Consider the following 26,681-nt stretch of genomic DNA (forward strand, 5'->3'; position numbering starts at 1 on the left):
GGTTGTATAATTCCAGGAAGACCAAAGAGAAGTCTCCTAAGTTGTCTTCTCCATGGGAAGGCTCATATGACATAGTGGATCGTCTCTCAGACGTGACTTTCTGAATAAAATGTGGTCGGCAAGGTAAGCCAAAGGTGGCGCATGCCAACAGGCTTTTGGCGTATCACGGTCCAGGACATTTCACTTGGGACGAAGTGAACAATGGAACAAAAGATGCCGCTGAAGACGTGTCACCTGGAAAAGCCACTGTTTAAGAAGAAACTGTACCCGGTTTTGAGAAGGGAAACAGTGAAACCCTTCATGAAGTTACTACAACTGATGTGACTATTACCGATAATAGGACATTTCCTGATGGAGCAGATGAACTTTACGTGAAGCAGAAGCCAACGAGATGGCAACCAGTACAGAAGAAGATACGTCCCGTAAAATTAAGAGACTTTGTTGAATTTTAATTTTGTGTTTGTAAATTCTGTACATTTAATTAAGTTATTGTTAATTATCTATTGGTTTAATGTAAGTGGCTATTGTTTGTGACGAACAATACTAAGGAAGGGGCAGTGTTACGACAGTGGAAGTCGCGTGACGCTGGGAGCATGTGCTGGAGTTCTAGAAAGATCGAGGAACCTGTCGAACGTCCTAGCATTTGCTAGACGCACGCTTTTATATTATATAAGCCGGCAAATAAAGTGACGGTAATAAATGAATTGCAGACAGAGAAATATAGAGACAGATAATTGAGTCAAGCCGTAAGTAAAGTGCGCGAATCGTTGTGAATTCTAACGTGTGTTTAAGTTAAAGTGACTGGAAATTAAGTGTACTGCAAAGTTGAATTGAGAAAGAATAAACTAGTTTTATTTAAGAAAGGACTTGTATAGCTGAAGTTCTTCGGAAAGAATTTCTACAGAAAATTAACAAACGTACACAGAGACGTAACAATATATAGAATGAAAGGGGGCCCGATGATATTACTGACCCCCGGGGACTGGGCTAGCTCTCGATGCCCCTGTTGGAAAGTGTGGCCTACTGAAATTTTCATGAGCCATTTAGTGTACTGAAACTCCTAAATTATCTAACCTATCAATAGATTTAATAGCCTCAGTCAGAGATTTCTGTGTAGCTACATGTTCTTTGAGGCTGCCCTGAGCCCAATTATCTTACTGTCTTACTTGAACACCTGTAATTGAAACAGTTAGTTGCCAAGTTTACTAGAATGTTTCCTTTCTTGTGCAGGACATATAATGAGATACATGAGATCACTGGTAGAAAGTTTGAGCTGTCTTCATTGACTGAGTTTTTTATTAGCAGTGCCAATTTTCCAAAAATGCATAATAATGTCATACAGCACTCACTGATAAATGTGTTGCATTTATTGTGTGACAAGGAATAACATCAACATCCATAATGATAAGTGATACATGTTTGTCATGAAGTATTTCCTTCCTGGGAACAGTGCCTTTGTCAACACACTTATTGTGGCAGTGGTATTGATGGCTATGTTTATATAATTAATATGCTGTTCCACTTTATTTTTGTGATATTCTCAGATTAAACTGATTTCTGCAAAGGGTATTAGGTAGGTCTGGTCCTCTTTGTATTGGGAGGATCGGCAGGATGAATTAGAAAATGATGTTGAATTTAACAAAACTGAATTTAAGAAAGAAATAAACAGACTGGACAGGATGTGTAATATAAAATGAAAAGAATATTTATCACCAAGACAAAAACACATTGTGTGTACTTGTTTTCTGGATGCTAAAGAGTTGCCTCTTACAGGACTTATGAATTGATCAACTGGCTCTCTTCCTTTAAGATGTTTTCCCATCAACCAATTCACTTGAGCTCCTAAGTAGTTGTTTTGAAATCTAATGTTTCTAACCTAATAAAAAACACTGGGTTTACCCATAGCATTTAACACTACCTACATGACTGGTTGTTTTCATTCAACAGAGAGGCTGTAACCTCTAGATATCATCCACCCTACCAATCAAAGACACTACTGTAATCTACAATTTTGCACAATGAGCAGCATTGCAGCAAAATACCCCCTCACAGGCTGAGAAGGTATTCTCTCTAAAGAAGAATAAAGGAACCTAGAATGATTTCAGCTTAAAAATGTGTTGGACCACCTATTATGAGAAAGCTGTAGAGATTCAGAATAAATGAAAAATTCAACATTAAAGTAGCATTGTTTGTAAACTGATTTTTTTTTGTGAAGTTTCCATATTTATTTCCACTGCTGTGTATATAATGTGTACAACTCTTTATAACAAACTTTGAATAACATATAACCTTAGGAATAACTGATTAATCATTTTCCTTTTCACATTCATAAAAGAACAACAACATTTGTGGATTTATAACAGAGAATTACTTGTATGTGCTACATAAAATATAGCCCTTGGAATCAGTTATTTTAAAACACTTAGGAATATTTATTAGTCAGTCCAAGGAAACCAAATAATTAGCTATTACTATTACTAAGTAATTATCTTATTCATCTGGCCATTTACAGACTTCTGTCACCATTCTACACACACTTTACAGGCCCTTACTAGGCAAGTTCTCTTACCTTTACAGGGGCCCTATTCTATGTCCCAGTATCTGACTAGGATATACTTATACACAAGTCTACACCGTGGGGCCATTTGGGTCTGATAATATTCACTGATGAGATAGGGTGTTTCACCAGACCAACAGAGGTATTCTTGCAGTATATAATTTACTAAATAAGGCCCAGTCCAGGTTGTACCCACTTGGGCATTATCATGAGTAAAGCAGTGTCAGGATAGCTGCCCATCCCTCCAGTCCTAGTTCAATGAACCGAGACTGGCCTGCTTTTAAATATAGAGTTTTTGTGATTACTTGTTGCATGCCTCTGGGCTTCCCAATGTGCTTTCACCCTCCTTTTTTTTTTCTAGTTGAGTACAGGAGTTCAGGAGTTCTTGCCACTTACCAATTCCAAGCTGAGTGTGACAAATTCCATTTGATAGAGAGTAGGCCAGTGGTGTTCTCTTGGTGTAGGTGAAGGGTCTGCATCATCTACTGCAAAACGGATGAAAAATTCCCAATGCCACCTGGTTTTGGACTTGAGATGACTCGCACTTCATCCTTCTTACTGGCTTCCCCCATCCTAATGCTGCCTAGATGTTGGTTCCTGGACAGTTTAGTGTTGGATAGATGCTGGACCAGCCAACCATTCATGTTGTTGGTAAGGGACCTCCTTCTCTTATTGCAGACCGGATAAAAAATACCTGATGACATTTGGTTTTGAACTGGAGTTGAATCACCATGTATGCTTTCACCCATCCTACCATTGCCTGAATGTTGAGTTCTCAGGTGGTCTGGTGTTGGATGTGTGCAGGAGCAGCATACACATGAACACTCCCTCAGTTGGTAGAATGGTGGTTACTTTTCCATTCTGCTTCTTGAGATTGAGGTGAAGATTGTAGAAACCCTCCTCTTACTGCAGACTGGTTGAAAAAATACCCATTGCCACCTGGTCTTGGATTGGAGTTGACCCACCATGTACGGTATGATGCCCTAGCCACACCATTTGGTACGTGTATGTTACATAATCACATTCTAGACTGTGCTTGTTGTCTGCCCAAATTAGTGCTTGAGGTGTGCCCCTATATTTTTCTATAGTTAAGGTGACACAATCCATGGGTTACCTTCAGGCACTTTTCAAAAGGGCTCATCTAGGTAACTTTTGCATTTAGTTTTACTTTTAAACTGAAAAATCTCAATAATCTGACTTGGTATTGCTTCATCATACAGTCTTTTAATGCAACTTTAACATTTGTATCGAGGTGTGGTTAAAGTTATCTTCTCTGCTCAATATTGATGAGTATCACACTTATGAGTTGGTTCATGGGAAAAATTTTCTGTGATCTCTGCTGCAGAGTTTGTATCTATGAACTCTACTTTCTCTGCATCCTGAAATTTCTTTTTCTTTTATGTCTTTTTGAAAAAGATCATGTGAAGGTTTGCTTTCAGTTTTATAGGAACAAGCTTGCAAAGTGATCTGTAAGTTTAATAAAAATATTTCTTTTTAGGTTTTCAGGTCGATTGTCTTGTTTTAATATGAAACTAATATAAGTCTTGGTCCTGTAAAACAGATTGAGGTTTTGTATCATTGAGAATGTTGTATTTTCAGTTACACTAATTTCCTACAGATAGAAAAGTAACAAGTAAGAGATTGGTACAAAATGGATAGTAGAATTAACCTGAATTGAGGAAAAACATGGACACAGGTCCCTTGATAAAGCAAAAACACTATTTGTTCATAATACACTAGACAAACAAATGAGACAATACACTTCTTTCTGAGAAAATTAAGAAATCCGTATCAGTCAAAATCTGAGAATGTAACTACTTAGAGAGTAAAATATTGTATATTTATTTGAATAAATTCTAAATCTTCCAGATTATATTTGTCACTCACAATCATCTGGTTACCCCACCAGCAAAAGTATGGAAAATGGCTTTCAGGCATTTTTAAACCTCTACATGACAGATGCTACTAGGGAACATATTAGCACAATCTTAAGGAATTATTCAGTGGCATCTTCCTTAGGAAAATCAAGAAATACCAGAGGGGGAATGACCCTTGAAAGTGTGTGTGACTAGCAAGAATAATTTCAGCATATTCCAAAACTTGTTATCTGAATGTCATATATTCAGCGTGTCAGGCAACTTGTGTAAATCCAAAAATGTTAAATTCTGTTAAACATGAAATGTATCTACTTCTGAACACAAAGAAAAACAAATACTTGGTATGTTTTACATACCACCTGAACCAAAAGTTCCCACTGGTTGACATCTGCTTTGTGTTGACATAATCTAGAAAAAGAAATGCCTAGCATGTTTCACATGCAATGGTTAAGAAACAAAACTCCCACCTACTGATATCTGCTTCATGTATATGTAATCTGTATGTACAATATTTGTAGTAGCCCAAGGATTGGCAACAGGTGTGTTGACTATCTACTTTCACTCTAGTCTATCAATTCAAAATTAGGGACAGTTAGTGCAGAAAGCATTTGAGTGCCTTTGAGCAAAATCCGACAAGCAAACAAGTTCAGAGCCATCATTTATATTGGATATGAAGATCTTAAGTTTATATTTTTATTCAAAGGTTAGTTAATGGATTTAGAACTAGATTTTTAGACTCTGATAAGTATACAAATTGTTACCTGCATGTGGATTTGTGTTTCCCCATCTTCCTTTTCTTATGTCTCAGAGTAAATGATCTTATTAATGAATTCAGCGTGTTAACTATACTAGTGTGCAGGTCAAGGCAGGTGGAAGACAAGTTTTAGAAAACAATGATTAGTTTAAGATTAAATAAGAAAAATTATGAAAAAATGCAGGTTAATATACAGATCAAACATTGTAAGAAATATTAATTTTCATTTAGAGGTGAACACTTATTTTAATTTTATTGCAGTTTTAAAATGTAAATTTCCTCTATCCTAATATTGATACTTTCAGGTATCTTGATTGGCTATTGCTAGAATCTATGAGATAAGCGTGCATATTATAAATTAATTGTGTACTTCGTCACAGAATCAGCTTTTCAAACTTAACAGTTAGCCATTGCTAGACCATTTATCAGGTGAGCAGTTGTACAGTAACACTGTCCAATCACAGTATCTAACATTTCATGCTTTAATCCATCTGCAAGTTAAGCACTTACATAGTTTTCTGTGGCCTAATCTGCCTTTTTATTTCAAACTGGTTGTTTACTACTTAGACAGTATCTGGTTTCTGTTTTGTCACCTTTCACATCTTGGCTTGCATATTTTTTGTTGTTGTTTTTTCACATATTTTTTTCCCTGTAAATGTAAAATTCATTTGTAAGGTATACTTTACTACACTAAGCTTCTCACGTAGAGAAGTAAATGACTAGTATTACTGGTAAAAATGAAATTACCTGTAATAGTGTGGTATTCTCAGGTAAAAACCAATTTCCTCCAAGAGTGACAATGCAAGTCCACAAAATAACTGGAGATTTGTTAAGATATTTATCACAAAGTGATTCTGTATTTTCTGATTAACTAAATTCACTATATATGTAGTATTACTTAAAACTAAATATACAGGATTTGAAGAAATAGTTGACTAAACATGAGAGAGTAAAGAATTATATTAATGTTTATCTGTTTTTCTCAATAATTATACTATTGTTAATTTTATCACTTAGGATTTCACATTGTGTTCTTTTACACTTTTAAATTATGAGGTTGTTCTGTATAACTTGAGTAGAACAAGTATTGTAAGTTTACATATATGACTATTTTCATATTTTAGCTCATTGCTGCAGGCATTCAAAGGACAACACTTATGGTTACAGCTGCTACTGCTGAAAATTTTGTTTTTTTTCTGCCTGATCATCTTGGACAGAATGCTTCAGAAATGAACAGTGGCATTCCTGTAGGAGATGGAGCTCTTCTGTTCCCCACGGCTAACCTAACAGTAAGCAAAGAAGAATTCTTTTGGTGAGTTTTATTTCACAAGTTTTGTTAGTTTCTGTGCAAACTGTCTTATGTTAGCACTTAAGTGAAAACAAGAACACTAAAGTTCATTCATTTTAGATTATTTATTAGAGTATTATGGGTTATATAAAGTACAGCTAACAAGCCTTGTAGTCTATTAAAGCCTGTTGTCTAAAATATGGACACTTTAACCCATAAATTACAGTGGTAAATGTTTTGATATAGCTTTATTATAATTGTGTAAAACAATTTCTTTTAAAGAGTTTTGAATGTATTTTATACATTTCATTCATTTTATAGTTTGTGTAGTGCTAATAAAATCAAGCCAGAGCTCTGGTAAAGAAGTGCGTGTTATCCAGTATTTGAATTTTGTATGTTTTATAATGGCAGTAAGTTAACCTATTTATTTATGAGGTGGGCATCGCCTTATGGTTAGTGTACCAGACTGTGATTTCAAGGATCCATGGTTTGTATCCTGTTGCCACAAAATCTCCCTCTAACCATTCTTGTTATGGGTGCATTATAATAGAGATGATTAAATCCCACTATTCAGTTAGAATAACTGAAGATTTTGGTAATGAGTGCTGTTTACTAGCTGCCCTCTAGCTGTCTGTGTTTTCAAAATTGAGGATGGCACAAACTACCAACAAACTTCAACAAAGAAAACCTATATCAAAGTAATATAATATAAGGAAATGTGTAATTATGTCAGTCTGACTATAAAGATTGTTATTTGTTGAACAGCTGAAATGATTACTCTAAAGCCTATATTTTTGAGTAAGATTGTATTTTTTTTTAGAGGTGGCTCTTTATTCATTTGAGGTTATAACATTTTAGTTTTTGTATTGAGGTGTGTTTTTCAGATCTTGAAAGATGAAGGCATGCAAAGTGATTGACCATCACACCAGGTTTCTGGTCTTTAGTCTTAAATTTTTGAACCTGACAAATGGATTACAATAGAAAACTAGTTTCTTTACATTTTGTGACACTCGGTGGATGTGAACTCGCTAGGATGTAAATTGCTGCTTCTTATGTAGTTGGTCTCATTTTCTTAAGTTACACTTATAAATAGATTTGTGGGCTTTTACCTTTTCTTCAAGAGATTAGAATTAGACTATTTTCATGGAATTTTCTGTAATGTTTCCTATAGTATAATCTGTTGTATGTGTATTTAATCTTCTTGTTATGATTAACTGTCTTTTCCACCATATTTCAAGCACCACATATATTCTTGGAATATATACTAGGACTTATTTGCTAACTTGTAGTTGTCGGTGAAATACCTTTTTTGTGGAATGCAGGCATACCATATATTTTCTGTTTTAAAGAAAAATGTTTTTACTTTATTCTGAGTTTATGCAGTTTTTGATTAACTGTTTCACATCAGGTAGGTCACAACTTTTCTCAGAGTTACATTCATAATTTAATTAAACTACTTTACTATCAAATTACCATATACAAATAAACTTTGATTTTGATATTTTGATATTATTTAAGTTTTTAATTTTGTAAGGAAATATTTTTTAAAAAATACTTCAATTTCCTATATTATGAGAACTGTGACATTTGGTATTTGTATCTTTCCTCTTTAATTTATTTACCACCCCTTTGAAAAGTTTGGAATTCAACATAATATTAAAGGCTATAAAAATTGTTTTGCCTGGGCAATGATTATATTATAATAAGTAATTTATTTCGATTCAGAGCCATAAACTAGAAATGAGATCCCTGCCTCACCCATCTGTCACATCATCTCTTTCACAAATTGCCAAAGTTTCAATCTATCAAATGATGTATTATAATACATTTTCTGCACAGATAATTGTCAATTTCACTTCCAATTCAAGCATGATTCCCACAGGAAAGACATTGAGCTTAGTTGAATTTCTAACAGCTCTTGTTGCATAGTTAGAAAGCAGAATAATTGTGATAGTTATGGGACATATTCTGCTTTTTGCATGATATTATTCTGTCTTTTTTGGAGCATTATTTAATGAAATAAAACATTTATTACAGTAGTACCATTAGTATAAAAAAAGTAGGGTTAAGTGTCATCAATGGTCAACAGAAAAAACAAAGATGACCCAGGTAACTACTTTATTTCTTGTTTTTCATGTGAATTCTTTATTCATTATTACAAAAGTAACTAAAATGTAAAAAATAGAAACTTTAGGTTATATAAGGTTAGGTTAGATAAAATAAATAATAATAACAAAATGTTTCCATGAGGTGATGTGAGCTGTAAGTTTGTCAAGTAATTTAAAAATTTATGGAAGGAATATTGTTTTTTACATGATTCAAAGGGCAATATAAACAGATGTATACTGTTACAAGTTTAAAGCTATTTAGAATAAACAAATCAAGTTTCATATTACAATTTGAAGTCATTCCAGAAAGAAAAAAGGGTAATTTAGATTTTTTTTTTTTTTTGGGTGGTTACGAGGTCAGTCAAATTGACCAATCTCATATAAAGTTAAAGAAGAGAAAATAACAGATGATATATAAAGTTTTTTGAAAAAAAACATTTGATATTTTCTTAGGAAATTTTAGGGATTATGCAAATGAAATTTGGAAATTTTCAGAGGAAGAAAAGTATTCTTAATCTTAATATGAAATTCACTGTGCACTCGGAACAGTCAACACTCTGACACCATATAATTAAACAGAAAGTTTTAGTGAAAATATTTAATAAGAAATTTTGATTTTTTGTGTACTTTGAAAGTTTACTGAAAGCTTGCCAAATTTCGTGAAGATACAATAAATACTTTCAGAGTTATAGTGTATACAACCATAGTTACATGTGGTTACAAGGTTCTGTAAAATACAGGTACCTGTTCCGATATGGTTAACGTATGGTCCAGAAAACTTTGGTATAGAATTTTTTCTAGCTGCCTTTGTTTTTCTGTGGAGATACCTACTCCATCCAAGGGGAACTTTTACTGTAATGCTGCTGCACATTGTGCAAAAAGGTCATTAACAGCGGTGTTCTTTTATTGGGAGGGTGAATGATATCTAGAGGTTACGGCCTTCCCATGTTGAATGAGAATGAACAGTGAAATGGGTATCGCTACCTGCAATGGATAAACCCGACATTTTCTTTTAAGTAAAAAACATTAGACTTAACAGCATACACAGGATCTCAAGTGAGTTCATTGATGAGAAAACATTTCAAAGGAAAAAGCCAGTTAATTCAGGAATTCAGTAGCATTGTTCTCATTCAAGTATTCACACTGTGTTTTTGTCTATCAGATATTAGTTCAACCTGAGAATGCCACATTTCTGTCAAAACTATTCTTGTTTTTTGTCAATTTCTTGTTGAGCAAACCATCACTTTGTTGTTATGATGTTACATAGGTTATGACATCTTAAAACTGTAATTATATTAGTAATATTAACTCCAATGGTCATTTTATTCCTTTATAAGTAAAACCTTAAAGGTATGAAGCCATAGAACAATATAATAAATGAATCTGTTAAATGAAAGAAGGAAAGGAACTTGCCCCTTTTTTTAGGTTTATCAATATTTAATGTACTAGCATTTCTTTGAGAGTACCATTAGCTTTCTACAGCTCCATTTTGGTTAACAATTAGCCTTAAGATGATTTACACCTGTGCATTTCCGTAGTAAAGTCATCATCTTTGAGAAACTGTAGATGTTTTTAAGTTACAATGTTCTGTGGAAACTAACTCTTAATATTGTGAGAAGTAGTGCATTAGTTACACTAAAATATTTTCTACTTTCCAAAAAACATAATTAAAGAACAAATCTTTCAGATAGTTACTTAAGTTTTCACACTTTTACTCAGTTTTCTTAGACTGTCTTTTACAATATGCTCTGACAAGTGAAAATTCTTGGTAGAACAAAGCAAAGATAAGCTCTGCTAACAATATCTACTCATTTCTCCATAGTTTCTTTGTGTTTTTTCATATCTTTCTCTTCAAGTAATGTTTATATTTTCAGATTGTTTCAAAAGAGCAGTTTTAATGGCCTCACCAGTGTTTATTGATCCTGTTGCTACTTCTAACAAGTCTTTAATGTCTTATCATATTCCTTGTGGAAACTGGTAATCTTTGTTATTAAATTGTTGTCTGGGAAACAAAATGAAAAGCAGCTATGCTGTCAAACTCACAGTAGTATAAAAAACTTAACAGTTTCAAGTGTCTTTTAACTTTCTTAATGCTTTTTGAGGTGGTCCTCGACAGTTTATACAAATGTTTTATTATTTTTTTGTAGGGCTTTATTGCACAGCCCTTTTGTTGATCCTTCATTAGTTAGTCGATTATGGGTTTACAACCATTATCGCTGGATTGTTTGGAAATTAGCAGCTATGGAAGTAGCTTTTCCTGACATCCTTGGAGGCAGGTAAGGTTTCATTTCAAAATTGGTTCTTCTGTGACAAAGTTAGGGCATGCATTGAGTAATTATTTGTAATGTGAGCATTAATGGCTCTACAAATATTAACTTTTGGTGTAAAAGGTAGATTTTATATTTTATCATGAAAACTAATCAAAGTAAAGCTTACTTTTTGTTGTTATTTTTTTGTTTTTGTTAAACAACACTATAACCTTCAACATTTGTTATGACACTGTTTAAACTATTTTCAAAAATATGGGCTACAAATTCCCCAGAAAGAATTGTATTTCTAAATGCAAAAGACTTGTATTGTGCTTTGTCAAATGCATTTGAATAAATTAATGAATTTCATTTGTATATTGCCCAGAAGGTCAAACATTTGATATTCAGTGTTGCAAGTTCCCACAATCCTCGAGTAATGCAACTGCATTATGTTACATTGGGATGCTATAAAACCAGTTTTGTAAGAGTCCCAGTTTTGGAGATTTGTGTGTAAATTCTTTGAAATAGAATGGGAGTCAATTTATTGTTGTTGGACAGCTTGATTTCTCAGTTTAAGATATAAGAAGATGTGATATATATCCTTACTTCTAGATAAATTATTTTATTATAACTTATTATTTAATGTAATTAAATGCAACCAATTTAGTTGTTTATGGAACAAAACATTATTTAGTGTAGGTTTTATAGAAGCATAGTGAAATTTGTTTCAGTTTTGTATTGGATAACAGATTTTAGAAGAAAAAAGTTATTAACCCAATAAACTTTTATATGAAAAAGTTGATAAGTGAAAAAATACTCCAGGAACAGGGCTTGAACCCAGGACATTTGGTTAACAAGGGCAGTCTTCTACCACTGAGCTGTACAAGAGTACAAGCCTCCTCATCACTATTCGCTTAATAATCTACTTACTATGAGTATAATCATACTGTTACGATCAGGCAATTAGTAGATTGATTTACCACCACCCAACCAAATTTTTCATGTTTTATATTAAAAATTGTCCTTCTGTTGTTTTCATTAAAGTTAAGTGTGTGCTTATTAGTAGGAAGTTTTTCCAATGAACATTTCTACTGAACTATTGAGTTAGGTTACTCAAGTAAAGAATGTACATGCCATTTAATTCTACCCAGTATACAAACAGTATACAAATGTAAAAGATAATGATACCACTTTTAATTTACCATAAGATACAATTGTATAGGTATAAATCATCATGAAATCAGTTAATATTTGATTTATATACTCTTCTATTTGTGGTAGGAAATGTACTATAATAGTTTACATTAAGTAGCTAACCTACAACATGGAAACTTTAGAACTGCATTAGTTCCAGATAAGTTGATAATAATAGTTCTTTTCTGTGACATTCCTTATCATTGAAAATGGTCTGTTTAAAGCTGATGTAGTTTGAAATTGCTGTTTTCATATAGTCTTGGTTTGGGTGTAAGTGAAGTTCTTTACTTAACAATCAGTCAAATATTGAGTGCTAGATTTAGTTTAAGAGATGAACAGTTTAAGTATAAGAGTAGATATTGTTATGGTAAAGACAGTTAATTTCACTTTACAAGAGTTGCTAGTCAAGGTACTATGGGGAAAAGTATTATAATTTATCTACTTGATTCCTGATAAATTCACATTTAACAGCAAAATATTTCCAGAACAGTCCAAGCTGGAGAAAGATGCTGAGATTCTTTGCTGAGGATGCATGTTTACATAGCAAAACTGATGAATAATGTATTGCATAAAAGCAGAGCATTTAGGACAGAAAAGAGCTCTTAAATCACACCCAAAGCAAATCTGGAACAACACCCTTATCTGCCTAGTGAAAACTGGAGTTAAGGAAGAAACCTCTGACCCAAAAACCATTGCAATAAAACTAGGCATATCTCTTGCTATAGTTAATGAGATAAAGAAGGATTTGAGGTTGAAAAAAAAAGTTAAAATCCAATTTTTCACAAGCTTTAGGCTATAAAATCACATCCCAGCCAGTGTAGATCACACCCCTCAATCCATATTGTGAAGGTTATGGTTAAAAAAGAGAAACCTCTGAACCAAAAAGCCATTACAAAGAAACTGGGCATATCTTCTGGTATTGTTAACTGGATAATAAACAAGAGTTTCAATTGAAAGAGTCACAAAATCAACAGCTGTTTTCACAAGAAACATGGCCAAAGACACTGCAATGACAGCAATTTTCTTTGACCACATATTAATCAAGTATCTCGCTGTAGCTTCAATGGACTTGTCTGTCTTTTGTCTGCTTAAACATTATCTTGAAAACTGACTTCCATGTACAGTGAAGAATCTATGAAAAGTTTCTTAAAATTAGTGGTCTGAGGTTGATCTCGCTGTCCTTCATAGAAATATGTTTTAAATGAAATTGTAGTGTCAAACAATATCACATGATCATGGTCATAAAACTGAGCATGTCCAAAGAAGAAGTAGTTCCAAGGAGAACATTAGAACTGGAACATTTTTCTTTGAAAGTGTAATTAATTCTCAATTTATTAAGTATCACATATATCCTTATGCTTATTGTTTATTTTCTGATCATTAGCAAATTCTTAAGAGTCAGTGTATACTTGTATAACTACTCTAATTTTTACAACTTTTTTGATTAAGACACCATTCACTTTAAATATGAGAATGCAAAAGTTTTATTATCTGGTGACTGTGCAATGTACAAATTATTTTTCAAACATTTTTACTTTTTAATGAAACAATAACATTATTTTAATAAGTTTTATTGATAACATATAATAATAAAAATAATATAAAATTTCAAATATCTTTGCATTTGCTTACAAAATTGTTTATAGGTATACAATTTTATGCAATACAGTGAAATCTATTAACATTTTGCATTCAGTCGTGGTCTTTGACAAAAGCACGTAAGCAAATAACTGGTATACCACTTGCAAATTGTACAAGTTCTTGAAAATCCCTTTTAAGTTGTAAAATATTTAAAAACGTTTGATTAAAATATTCAGTTAATGAATTCTGTACATCTTCATCAGAGCACTAGTTTCGGAATATAAGTATTGTGCTGTAACATAGTTGCTACTATTATTGTTGTGTATGGGATTATCTTCTTGATCTAAAAGTAAAGTGTGCAAATTTTCTTTGAATTCATCAAAAAAGGGTGTTGTTAAAAGAGGAAAGAAGCATACATATCTGCTTTATCTAAAAGGCATTGTTCAAACTTGATAGCTAAAGAATTTATCAAAAGTTCTTATTCTGAAAAAAATTACACCATGAAATTAAGAACAAATAATAGTTTTGTATGTAAATTTCTACTGTTTTTTTCCTCATTAATTTCAATTTAATATCTTAGTGCTCATTGCCTGATAAAATAATTAAGAAATTAGTTTAAATATTTTTAACATTTTTTTTCACAGGCTTTTTGAGTTTTTGGCAGAAACATGCAAATAATTTTAAGTATGGTAGTAGGGATTGACAAGAATTCCAAATAATCTACATGCCAAAAAACAACCCTATCGAATTCCTAAGCACAAAAACCGACCACTCAAAGTGTAGGTTACAATATATTATGCATATGTATACTAATGATATGCTAAAAAGGTCACTAACATTTCTGATATAACAATTCAAAAAGTTTTTAAAACAGCAACTTTTTCGTCTACTATCTACCTACCTGTTTCTTCTAATTAACAAAATTGATGCACCTGGCTGTTTCAAAGTTGATGTGAACTGTGCACAATAGCCTATTTTACTAATGTAGAAGGCATGACCGGTAGGAAAGGTAGAAAATAAAGTATATCCAGCATTCAAAGTCTTGCAATTTAAAGATTGATTTTCTCGACTACATATTTTACAGTGTATTATGTAATTAATGATTTATTAATTCTTGTGTCAGTAAAGTCTTTTATAAGCTAAGTTCTTCTAAGTTGCTTTCTTTTTGTTAAAAATTAATCCTGTACTTTGGCATATTTTCCCACAGGCAGACTAAGCCCAAGCCTAGGGTGGCAAAATTCCAGTAGCATAGCTTATAAGAAATGAAATGAATGAAAACATGTAGCGAACACAACACTAATAACACACTCAGCATTTTATTTTTGCTTATGTCTTCACTGATTAATTTTAGTGTTGAAACCAAGATCTGTAAAATATTTTGTAGCTTTTGGTTGAGACTATGTTGGGTCTATGAGCGTGGGGGCAGCACTTGTAAATGGCTCTAGGGGTGGCAAAACTTTAATATTTCACTGTTACTGTAATTTTCAGATACATTGATTTCCAACAAGACAGGGTCAAGTATCTACATTACACAGCAGGTTCAGGAAATTTTAAGCAGAAAATAAAATAAACACAGGCAGAAAAATAAAACGAATTACAATAATCAAAAAGATATAAACCATCAATTCATACTAACTTGCATTGTCATGTTCCAATCTTGGAAGTGAGTACAACCTCACTTCCAAATGATATGTCCACCTACAGAATAACTTGGTCCTTTATGCATATACCTATGAGATTTGCACACCACTAGCTTTGAGCTAACTCCCACCTAACAATCGTGTTTTTACGTAAATTACATTAGTGCATCATGCGAGAATAGCCCTCCAACCTTCTCACACGGCAACTCCCCCAAACACTCAAAATAACTTCATCCTTTTCCTTGACATTGTCTCAAATGGTTGTGTTTTTAAAATTATTAATCAATTACATGAGGTTTGGGATAGCTTATGTAACTTGGAATTTCATTCAAGTTTAACTGTTTTCTTCTTTACTAAAGAACAAAAAATACAGATTATTTTTCACCTTCTTACCCATTATAATTCTCAAGCGATTGTAACTTCCACCTCACCCTGTAATGATGACATTGCTACTAACATAGGACCTGTGGCTTCTGGAGTCTTGTTGCCTAGAGGCCATGACATCCATTGTTCAATGAGTTATGGGTTACCTCCTCCTCCTCCTTCCATCCATTTGACTAACATTCCTTCTCCTCAGTTTGAACATGACCAGGATGAAGATTTTTACTAGCTGTTTCACCCACCAGGGTTTGCTCTAAGTACTGCTTTACTAGTGGAGGAAAATTCCTCACACTTTTAATCTCTTTCTTGCATGATTGTACGGGTATGTTCTTTTCTCTCTCTTTTTTCGGTATATTTTGTTTCTTCCCATTCTCTACTACATGAAACTCCTACTCAAAATCATTTTGTTTCCCATCCTTTGCCTAATATTAGGGTCCATACAGACTTTTTTTTTGAACAACTGGTGAACCGTACTAACGTGCTTCATCCTCCTATCCTGCTTGATTTATTTTGCCCGGCCTTACAACTATTCTTCATTTCCATTTCTTGATTCTTAGTCATTGGAATCTCTTTTACCTACTTGGGGGGTAGACCCATTAAATTCTGTTTCACTTTCTAGTGCCTAACTTTCACACCTTTGTCTCTTTCTTGCCATCCTCCTACATTACCTTTTGTCACTTCATCTTATTTCAGAAGCATTTCATTGTGCTTCTGGAGGGTTTTCTGGAAAGGTATGTTCTCTTCTTTTCACCTTAGCCTGTACTACTTCTGCCCTTTTGCTCTGTACACGTTTCCTCTACTGTTGGAACATGTTGGGTCAGTATGCTCTCCTAACTAATATTTGCTTGCCTTACTTTTATTTCCATGATCTTCTTTTCTTTGCCTGGAGGTTTTCAGTGGTGTTCCTGACTCCTGGAGACCTGGGATGAGGCAGCTTGGCATCAGTCCTTATTCTTTTCTTTGGTTTCTCATTTATCTTAACCCTACCTTTCTGTTCCTATTCTCAGGACTGCTCAATCCGTGTCCCCTCCTTATTCCTATTCTTTTTGGGGTGTTTGGCCTGCAGAGGGGTATTCACTCTGCATCAACATATTGAAACATCTCGCACTTCCTTGGAAATGTTCCCATTTCCTCCCTCTTCTCATGGATAAGTTGGTCATAATCCATTCTGACAATTCCATGGTTGTTTTTCATATCAACCATCAGGGAGGTTTCCATTCCAAGACTCTTTGTTTCTGTGCTTTGGATATACCATTTTGGGCTCATTCCCATTACGTACATCTCATAGCTTGTTATGTGCTGGGGGGCTCTAAACCTGGTGACAGATCTCTCTTGGTTGGACCAGTTTCTACCTATGTACTTTGTCGGGTATGCACTCGGTTGGACACACCCCTCATCAATGCCTTGCCACTCCTCTCAACACCAAACTTTCACTCTTCTGGTCCCCAGTTCCTCATCTTTTAGCCCTTGTGGTCAATGCACTCAGCCAGGACTGGTTTCATATTTTTCTGTATGCCTATCTTTCTCTCTGTTTCCTCCCTTATGTCATTGTCTTGATCCCGATTACTCCTTTTTGGGTCTATTGGTGTCACATCTGATCTGCACAATCCTGGTTTCCTCTGCTTTGTCAGTTGGCATCTAGGGCCAGGACTTCCTCTGCCCCACTCCCCAAGTCTCTTGCTCCAATCTCATATGTTTCTCTCTTGTCCAGTCCATCACCTACAGTGCCTTACTCTGATCATGTAGCTTTCTTCTTATCCCATTTCTGTTTTCCTTCAACCTTATCCATCTATCAATTGTAATGGGAAGTTTTTCAATGTTGGTTCATCCACCATTCCATTTATTGAGACTGTCCTACTGAAGCCTTCTTTATATGATTGACAACCATGGATTGTTGGTCTCCACCATAGCTGGTTATTGGGCAGATTTGTCAACTACAGTTTAAATTTCCTTGCCAGTTGTTTTCTTTCCCTGTGTTTCCACTTTATTCTGAATCTTCCTGCTTCACCAACCCCCTCATTTGAGCCATTGACTTCATGTTCTTTTTACTATCTTTCTCTGAAGACATACTTCCTTCTCCTTCTTGCTTGTAGTTGCCATCGTTTGGATATATATTCCATCAATGCTTCCTGCACACACTTTCGTCATACTTATTTATTCCTCTACTCAAACCAAGCTTTTCTTCCCCAAACTTTAGCTACTCGGGAAGCTGATTACTCTTTCTCTCTTATCTCCCTCCCTTCTATCTCTCACCACTGCTGTGTCCTGTTTATGCTTTGTGGTGATATTTGACACAAAGGTCTCCTTTTCTAGGTTGAAATCATCATTTGTTTTTGTTTTGGGCTCCATCTTTGTCCAGAGACCTGTCACCTCCTACCCTTAATGGATGGGTCTGCCAACTCCTCGGGTTGATGTATTCTTCCCTGGATATTGATCCTTATAGGCTTTTTTACATTTCGTTACATTAAATTGGTCACCTGTCTCATTCTCTTGTGTCTCATTTTTACAAATCTTTAGACAAGAACATTCAATGTGGCATGTGATGAATCTGCATATGTTCATCTCTCATTGTCTTCATCATCTGGCTATTTTGTCTCTTGCAGGATTTTGACTTCAATTTACTCACCATCTTTGTGAAGGGTAGGTACATTATTTTTTCATCACCCTTCTCCTTCTTATAGGATCCCACCAGGTGGCTGGTGTTACCTCTTAAGGTATGCTTATTTCCCAAAATCTGCATCAGGCCTGGTGTAACAGACAGTGCTCAACCCATCCACTCTGGATTTACCATTGCCCATTGCTGAGAAAGGTTGTTCTGTAGGGCCACTAGAGGTATCTTGTGATATTAAAAGTACTCAATTGCCCAATCCAGACCATACCATTTCATGGACTATTATGGTAAATACTAGCACCAAGGAGGTGACTGCTCACTTTCTTGGCTCATGCTTGCCAGCTTTTAAAAACCTAATCAAAAATACCTTAGGCGTGAAAACAAGGTACAGCCAAAAATGGATTGAGCGTGTGACTTAAAGAATGAAATCAAAACTGGTAGCTACACTTGTAGCATTGATAAGAATTTTACAGCTAATACTCATTCATTAGTTAGCCAGGCCATGTTTTTGTTCAATTTGGGGCATGATGGTAGGTAAAACAAAATATGCAGGCTAGTTGGTAATATATAATGAATAATAACCATCCACCCATGTGATTCTTTTGAAAACATGAGTTAGAAACTGCTAATCTAGTTTGCTTGGCCTAATCTATACTTATGTATCTGCGCGTCCTTTCACCTTATACTTTTGCTGCTCTAAATCAACTGTCTTTAATTCAGGAGACAAAAAACTAAAAACAGTCTACTTTTAGTCTTAGATGAAATTGTAGTAAAGATGTTAGACCGATAGCTCATGTGACTTCTTGCTTAGGCATGTGCAAAAATTTTTTTCACATGTGGCTCATATTTACACCAAATGAGACTCCTAATTGTACGTTGAAAAAAAAAAAGATCTATCAGTGTACCAAATTGGAAAAAAATCTATAAAAGTTAAGTATGTTTTTCTATCAAATAAAGTTCCTAGTTGATGGGATGGTGGACCTTGGAGGCATCCTCACTGATTATGTACAGCAGAGTATGGTGAGAAATAGGACAGTGGTGACACTGTTTATGTAGTGTGGGTTACCTGAAAACATCTGTTGTTCCCTCCTCCTGCAGTAGGACAGGTTCCTCAACTCTGTTTCTGTCTGTCTAGTTGAGTTGAGGTCAGACACACACAATATGGTCTGATTGTTCCTAAACCACACTACACTTCTTGGCTTACCAACCACTTGTTTGTGAGTGCTCAGTTGATCAGTAAAAATTATGCCTATCCTTGTGATACTTGGAGCTCTTCTGCCTCTTTTCTTCAAGGGAAAGAGTACATTCTGGTTGAGATGTTCTCCCATGGACGTGTCCTTATGGATCCTCTGCCATTGAGTCTCACACTCTATGGGCTTTCCCTATGGGTGCTTTTGGAAGAGAACTCCTCTAGGTTTAGTGTTTGCACTGGCTCTTCCATCATTTAAATGTAGGATTCCAGTTATTCTGTGTATGAGGGTGAGGTATCATCACAGAAGTTAACATTTTCCTTACCTGAAAATGTATTTTTGATAGACACTTACTTCCACACACCTTCCCACCCATCCTCGTCACCTCTGATGCAATTTATTCTTGCCTCATCTAAGAATGTAGTTATTTTGAGCACAACTGCTTCACTCTCCTATTGGTGGAGGCCTGTTGTTGCATGATATAATCACGTACTAGCACAGTTCATGCTAAACACCTGATTTTAGGTGGAAGTTAGCTCAAGAATAATGGCATGCAAATATCATAGGCAGATGTGAGAGGGATGAAGCTATTTTGTATATGGAGGTATCTATCAGAAATTTAGGTAAGGTAAATGTTATCTTCAGGAATACATGACATCTGAACAAGGTCACACAAGTACAAGTTTCACAGAAAAATTATGGTATATAATCTTTGTTTTAGTTTAAAGATTAGGATAACTTCATGACTTTTCCATATTCAATCAATGGAGGAGATCGGTAACTACACACAGTACACATGTACAAAAATGAAAATACTTATCGTATCTCCAAATAAAGATATATTATTTCTTGTTATGAAATTGTGAAATATGTGAGCTCTTATATCCTACTACAAACATTACTGTTTATATTTTATTGTATTTGCTTACTACTTATCATATTAAACATAAACCTGACAAACTGTTTGTATTTATTTTAAACTTTCTTGAAAATAATGTATAAAATATTGATCATTGGTTGTGTAACAATTTGTTTTAAGGATTTAATGCACAGAAAATTGGCAAAAAAAGGCTTTTGTTCATTTTTTATGCTAAGAATCACCAGACTTTAAGGCCTCCTACCTTTAAAACCTGTTTTTAATTCTGTCAATTTCAACCTGTAAATTGTCAAATTTATCCTTTATTTTGAAAAAGGCAGCTGCAGATCTCTTGGAAGGCCACTAAATTTCCAAATCTAACTCTTGATTTCTATTGATCTGAATTCCCAGTATCTAATGTTTGTGTGAAGATATGAATATTTACATTCACAAGGTGTATACTCTGCTTCAGTAGCAGCCAGTATCAAGTGAAAATTCATTATTTCCTCAGTGTTCACCTTACAGCTTTATCAAGAGGTAGATGTCTTACTAAACACAATCCCAGTCTTAACAAACAGCTCATGTAATTCAAAAATAAGTGTTTTTTTATGTATCTTCTGACATGTGACTAAATTATCAACAATAAGAAGGTAACAATTATAAGTGTATGACAAGAATATAAACATGGTGAAGAAAATGTTTCAAAAACAAAAATATGAGTTAGTGTGGGGAATTTGTACACTTAAGTTATGTAAGTTACTACATATACTAAGAAATTATTTTTAAATTTAAATTCTAATATTTGTTTTGCAACTATCACTTTAATGGTTGTTTGTTGACAAGTATAGTGCTTTAAAATATTGGTAGTCAGCCATTTCTGTACAAGGGAAGTAGTATAAAGTATATTAATTTAAACAGCTTGTTAAGTTACTGCAAGTTAGCAAGTGTCATAAAATAAACTGTTGACTTGATGAAACATTGCACACATACTTTTACTCATTTTTCACATGGAGAAACATATCTTTGTTGTACCAATTATCTTGATCCAGAAAATTAAAAAATGTATTATATTAGTTTGTGGTAGAGATAGTTTGAAAATTTTAGAAATAATGATAGTTTTTGTTGATTGACAATGAGACCGAAATTTCTTTTATGCCAGGTACCTTACACTTCATCATGTGATGTTACAGTTAAAGTACCGCTATGATAGAGAAATAGACCACTGTGAAAGGTAAGCAAACTACTATATTTTTATATTTTGTTAGAAGTGTTAAATTTGTCAGTTAGGTGCACTTCAGTGAACTGTGCTTTCTAATTTCTAGCTTTGTATACATATTTCAGGTATAAATACAAATAAAATTTATTCTGACCAATGTTATACAGAATGTTGAAAACATTATGTTAAAATAATTTTGAACATGCAAATCAGCAAATCATGTGACAAGCCTTTTTTATGCAAAATATTCATACATTCAGATCTGTTCATGTCAGGGACTTAGAATTTCCAAGACAGGAGTATTTAACATCCAGAAAAAGACCTGCAACACCTTGTTTCTCAGTCTTAATAAGCAAAATGCACTGTCTTGTAACAAATGAGAACCCACAAAGGTCAGTGGCAAAAGTCATCCATATGCCCCATGCAATATTACAAAGAATAACCAAGAAGGACCTCCACCTTGAAATGAGGCCAACAAAGTATTGATTCATACCTTCCATTCAACTGTTGCACACTTCAAGCAGCTGGAGAATGAACCACTTATACATGCAATTCTATATGAAGTCCTACTGGTAAAGTTGCTGGACATAAAACCTATAGATTTCTGTTTGATCAGATTGTTAAAATGGATGCTATCCTCAACACTAGATGGATTATGTAAGACATGCAGGGAGGATTGGTGTGCTTTGGATATGATAGCCTAATAATTGATCTTTTTGCAATGGAAACTGCACTGTAGGGATATTGTCAAGATGCATTTTGACTTTATTATCAGTGAATTTTAATAGGTTTTGTTGGGTTTTTTTCTGGATGGAGGGGATATTGACACCACTTCTTTTTTCTTTTTCACGGTGAAATATTACTTCACCAAACTGAACTAATTTTTAGTAAAAACTTGCTAAGTAGTATCTAGTTTCAGCTTAAAATGACATATAATTTGATTTACTTTTTCTGTTACTTGTGTTATGAAATTTCAAAAACTTTTTGAGAGACAGTTTTGAAAAATGATTAATCCTTTCTTTCATCTTAAAATTCCATTTTTTTTTATTATTGTTCAGAAATTTTTATTTTATATATACCATCAGTTTCAATGAACATTTGTTTTGATACTTTATTTTGCGGATTGCAGTAGTCATCACATGGCAAAAGAGTGACAAAGCTTTATCAGTGACCTATCACCTGACCTGTCAGGTTAGGCTAGGTAACAATATTTTTTGCTAAAAGTATTCTTGTTCCATCCTGTGGTGAGTATTTAGGTTCGATTATGCTCAGAATCCAGAGTTTATTTTCATCCCACTTGTAACAGGTGCGGTTCATTGTGGGTTTGACTTTCACCCATTACAAGCAGGGACATATTAACCAGTAGGCTGTCAAGGGCTTGGGCCTAGATCACAACAATTTGAGGGGTGCATCTTTGGGAAAAAAGTTTAAAATTTTTTGTTTAAATTGCAAAGTAAGTAACTGAAATTTCTTCTCTAAGTATTTATGTGGGTAAAACCATCATTACTGTTGCAGAGTTTAAAGAGTGGTGATAAAGGTGATATGCTGATTGGAAATGAAATATTTTAGACCCAAATACAGCTTAGTTAAGAAGCCTGATAAAATACAGTGAAATTTTATGGTATTGGTATAGTAATTCATAATTTTTTGTTATTTCAAAATGCATATACAAAACCTACAAAAATAGCTTCATAACATTGTAAGTAATAGAGATCATTGTTTTCTATATATATTTTTTACATACTGTTCTGTGTTTTAAGAAAAATGACTAAAATTTAAAAATTTATTTTTAAATAGTAATAATATTTATGCATATATGTAACGTATGGTAACTGGAATGTGATTGTATTTTACAAAATATTGGTGTGGTAAGAAGTACTAAGAAGAGTAAGATATTAGTTCTTTGTGAAAGCCAGTTTTATGCTATTTGAAATGGTAGCATGAGCTGCATGTGTGCTGAGTGATTTACATCTTGTGTGGTAGTATTATTAGTTAAACATGGTTCAAAGGTCAATAAAACAAAAAATTAATAAATATAAATAGATGTATACTGTTATTGGATTTAAGCTATTTAGAATAATCATTTGTGGTTTCTTATATCAATTTGCAGTCATTCTAGAATGAAAAAAGTGTAATTTAGATTTCCTAATTTTCTACGGTGGTTACAAGGTCAGTCAAATTGACCAACCCCAAATGGAGTTAAGGTAGAGAAAATAACAGATTAAATATAAAGTTTCCTAAAAACATTTGATAGTTATGTAGGATGTTATAAGAAATTATGCAAATTAAATTTGACAATTATCAGACGAAGAAAAGTATTTTTGATTTTAAAATCAAGTTATATTGCATGTTAGATAGTCAAAGAAAAAATTCATAAGTAAATCTTTAGTTAAAAAATCTTACTTCTTAATTTAAAATCTGATGTTTTGTATACAAAAGTTTTGTAACACTTACTGATAATCTGCAAAATTTTGGGAAGGTGTGCTTACATTGTCAAAACTTATAGTATGATTACTCTCATGTTTGGTGGTTATAGGCTGGATTACAGCTCTTAGTCAAAGTTAAGCAGTAGAGCTAATGGTACATAAATATGTTCACACTTAATTTCAATAAATGCTAACTTTTTGTCCTTAAGGCAAGTATGCAAACAAAAACAAGGTGTTCTTCAGAGGGCAAAAGTAAAAAACAATACAGTAGAAATTTCAATTTCTGCTGGATAATTACTGATTAACAAACTGTGAAAAAAAAGTAAAACTGAGGGAAACTGAAAACTATGCCCAAACACCGCTTTAAATATACAAATAAAATCTCAAGTATCAGATACAAGAAAGGCAGAGATTGTAATTGTTAGATCAGCTGGCCAAAAAGTGGTGAAGATTGAGCATGATTCCATTTGCAATTATTACCTGATTCACCAAGAAGAATATTTTGGCTGCCTTTTTAAAGACTTGTTATTCCTGTAAGAGAACTAGGTAAGCAGGCTTTGGTCTTCACCTAGAACTCTGCTAGCAATATAGAGTAAGTTAAAATTAGTAACTCATATGAGTGCCTCTCTCCATCCACCCACAGAAAAATGAAAAATAACAATTTCAAAATGTTTTCTTTTTAACTAGACTCATGGAAAACATGTATACATCCACTGTAATATTCTCCCCTTACCTTTCTTTCCAGGCCAGTCCAGATATTCCTGACTCTAAAACTATAAAGAAAAAAGTTATATCAAACTTCTGTAACACTCAAAATGTCAAACTAACTCACTATTATCCATAGGTCACTTCTTAACCCTTTTGGTACATAATTACATTTTGGGCTGGTTCCTAAAAAGTGTCAATTATCCCCCAAACAATGAATTTAGGAATTTGATTTTTCTAGTCCTTTTTTCAATGTGAAAAGGAGATGATATTTTTGCTATATCTGGCTCACAACAATTCCCTGATGTACACACAATCATTGAACAGAATAAAATGAGTGACAAATGATGAACACTGACTTGTACATTTATTTTACCACCTCATTACAAAACCTCTGGCTTATAGTAGTATATCAGATGATCGAATACTAGAATGCTGAATGTATATGTAAGGTATAATGTAAAATCTGTAATATATCAATAAAATTAACTTCAATTCATGGAGCTACTTACTGTGTGAGCTGACAGCTGAGCATATGTAAACACATCCACTAGTTTTTGTTTTGCTCACAGATGGCAGAACCACAGAGATGTAGCATGGCTTCCAAGGACACGAAGGTATTACCACTTGTAATGGAAGGAAAGGTTTTTGTGAAGCCATGGGGGTAAAACCACTTGTCACCTCAAATGGCTATAAATGCCAAAGCAGATACACTTAACTAAGCACTACAATACAAAACTGTACAACCCACTATACACATTACATAGCTCACCCTCCACCATTAAGAAAGGTAGTCTAACATGCCATGATTACAATATAAATTAAAACATACAAAAATACTCTTTAACAAAGAAAACATTTTAAATAAAAAAAATGTTTAACAATGATATTACATGTTTAATGAAACTCTTTAACATAGATAGTGTATGTTTATAAAAAAAACTCTTTAACAAAGAAAATACATATTAAAATTGTTACTTTGTTGCAGAAAACCTCCCTCCTTTATCCCTTTTGTGGTAGGCTCATGCAATTTGCATAAATAGTCGTGCATTTCACTTTTACAACAATACTTACGGCTGAGATTTCTTAATGTATCCTTTCAAAAACTGGTCAGATTTTATTAAAGATCATAAATATCTTGTACACAAATAATGACAGTTTTATATTTAAGTGTTTTTACTAAAAACATTATTTTTCTGTTGTAATTAGTTGCATTCAAACTATTAAGAGTGCAAGATGATTTTCATTTTATGTATAAAAATACTTTCTTCACCTTATTGTTTTCATATTTCATTTGCATAAACTCTAGAACCTCTAAAGGATATCAAATTTTTTTTAAGGTGAATGTTTATATTTTATTTTTCATTATCATATCACTAATTCTAGCTATTATCATCAATGTACAATGCAATGAAATGATTAAAATTAGGAAATAAAAAAAAAAGAAACGTGCCCTTTGATTTTTTATAAAATATTTTTAAAGATGTTGTTTTGCTTATATTCGTAATTTTGTGTCTTTTCCTTTTCACATATAGTTAAATTTGATGTTTTATTTTCCATTCTTGTCCTTTACCACTTATTATTGATCTTGACACAAGTCAACAGTGCCCTCAATGCATATTACAGTTTCTTTGGGAGACATGCACAACCATTTGGCAAAACTTTTGTTTAGCACTTGATATTGTAAGCCTTGAGAATGAACACAAAGTACGATGTATATTTTTAAAATGTTTAAGCCTTTAATTATGCATCTTAAAACATAAATAACACATAATTAACTAAAATATAATAGTAAGACCTAAGTACAATTTAAAGTGTATTTTTAACTATAAAATGTTTAGGTAAGAAACAACTGTAAGTGCTATAGTCAATGAAACAGCCAACCATACTGTAGTCAGTTTTATACTCTGCGACGACAACATGCTGCCAACTTCAAAATAACCGTTGTTAGATTATAGTGTAAAATGAACCCCTTTCTAATGATTATACACATGTATATAACATCTACACGGAGTCTATAAAGCTCAAACAAATCTGTTGAAGGTGGG

General features: G+C 33.4%; 1 protein-coding gene across 1 annotated transcript in view; it reads left to right on the plus strand.

Moving 5' to 3' along the window:
- LOC106457505 (breast cancer type 2 susceptibility protein homolog) overlaps nt 1-26,681 on the plus strand; it is a 137,281-nt gene that overhangs the window by 9,879 nt on the left and 100,721 nt on the right. The window contains exons 2-4 of the mRNA XM_022383471.1: nt 6,313-6,500; nt 10,732-10,860; nt 21,446-21,517. Coding sequence (XP_022239179.1) covers nt 6,313-6,500; nt 10,732-10,860; nt 21,446-21,517 — 389 coding nt within the window. The remainder of the gene's footprint in view (nt 1-6,312; nt 6,501-10,731; nt 10,861-21,445; nt 21,518-26,681) is intronic.

Source organism: Limulus polyphemus, unplaced genomic scaffold, assembly GCF_000517525.1.
Source record: "Limulus polyphemus unplaced genomic scaffold, Limulus_polyphemus-2.1.2 Scaffold340, whole genome shotgun sequence".
In the NCBI taxonomy this organism is placed as follows: domain Eukaryota; kingdom Metazoa; phylum Arthropoda; class Merostomata; order Xiphosura; family Limulidae; genus Limulus; species Limulus polyphemus.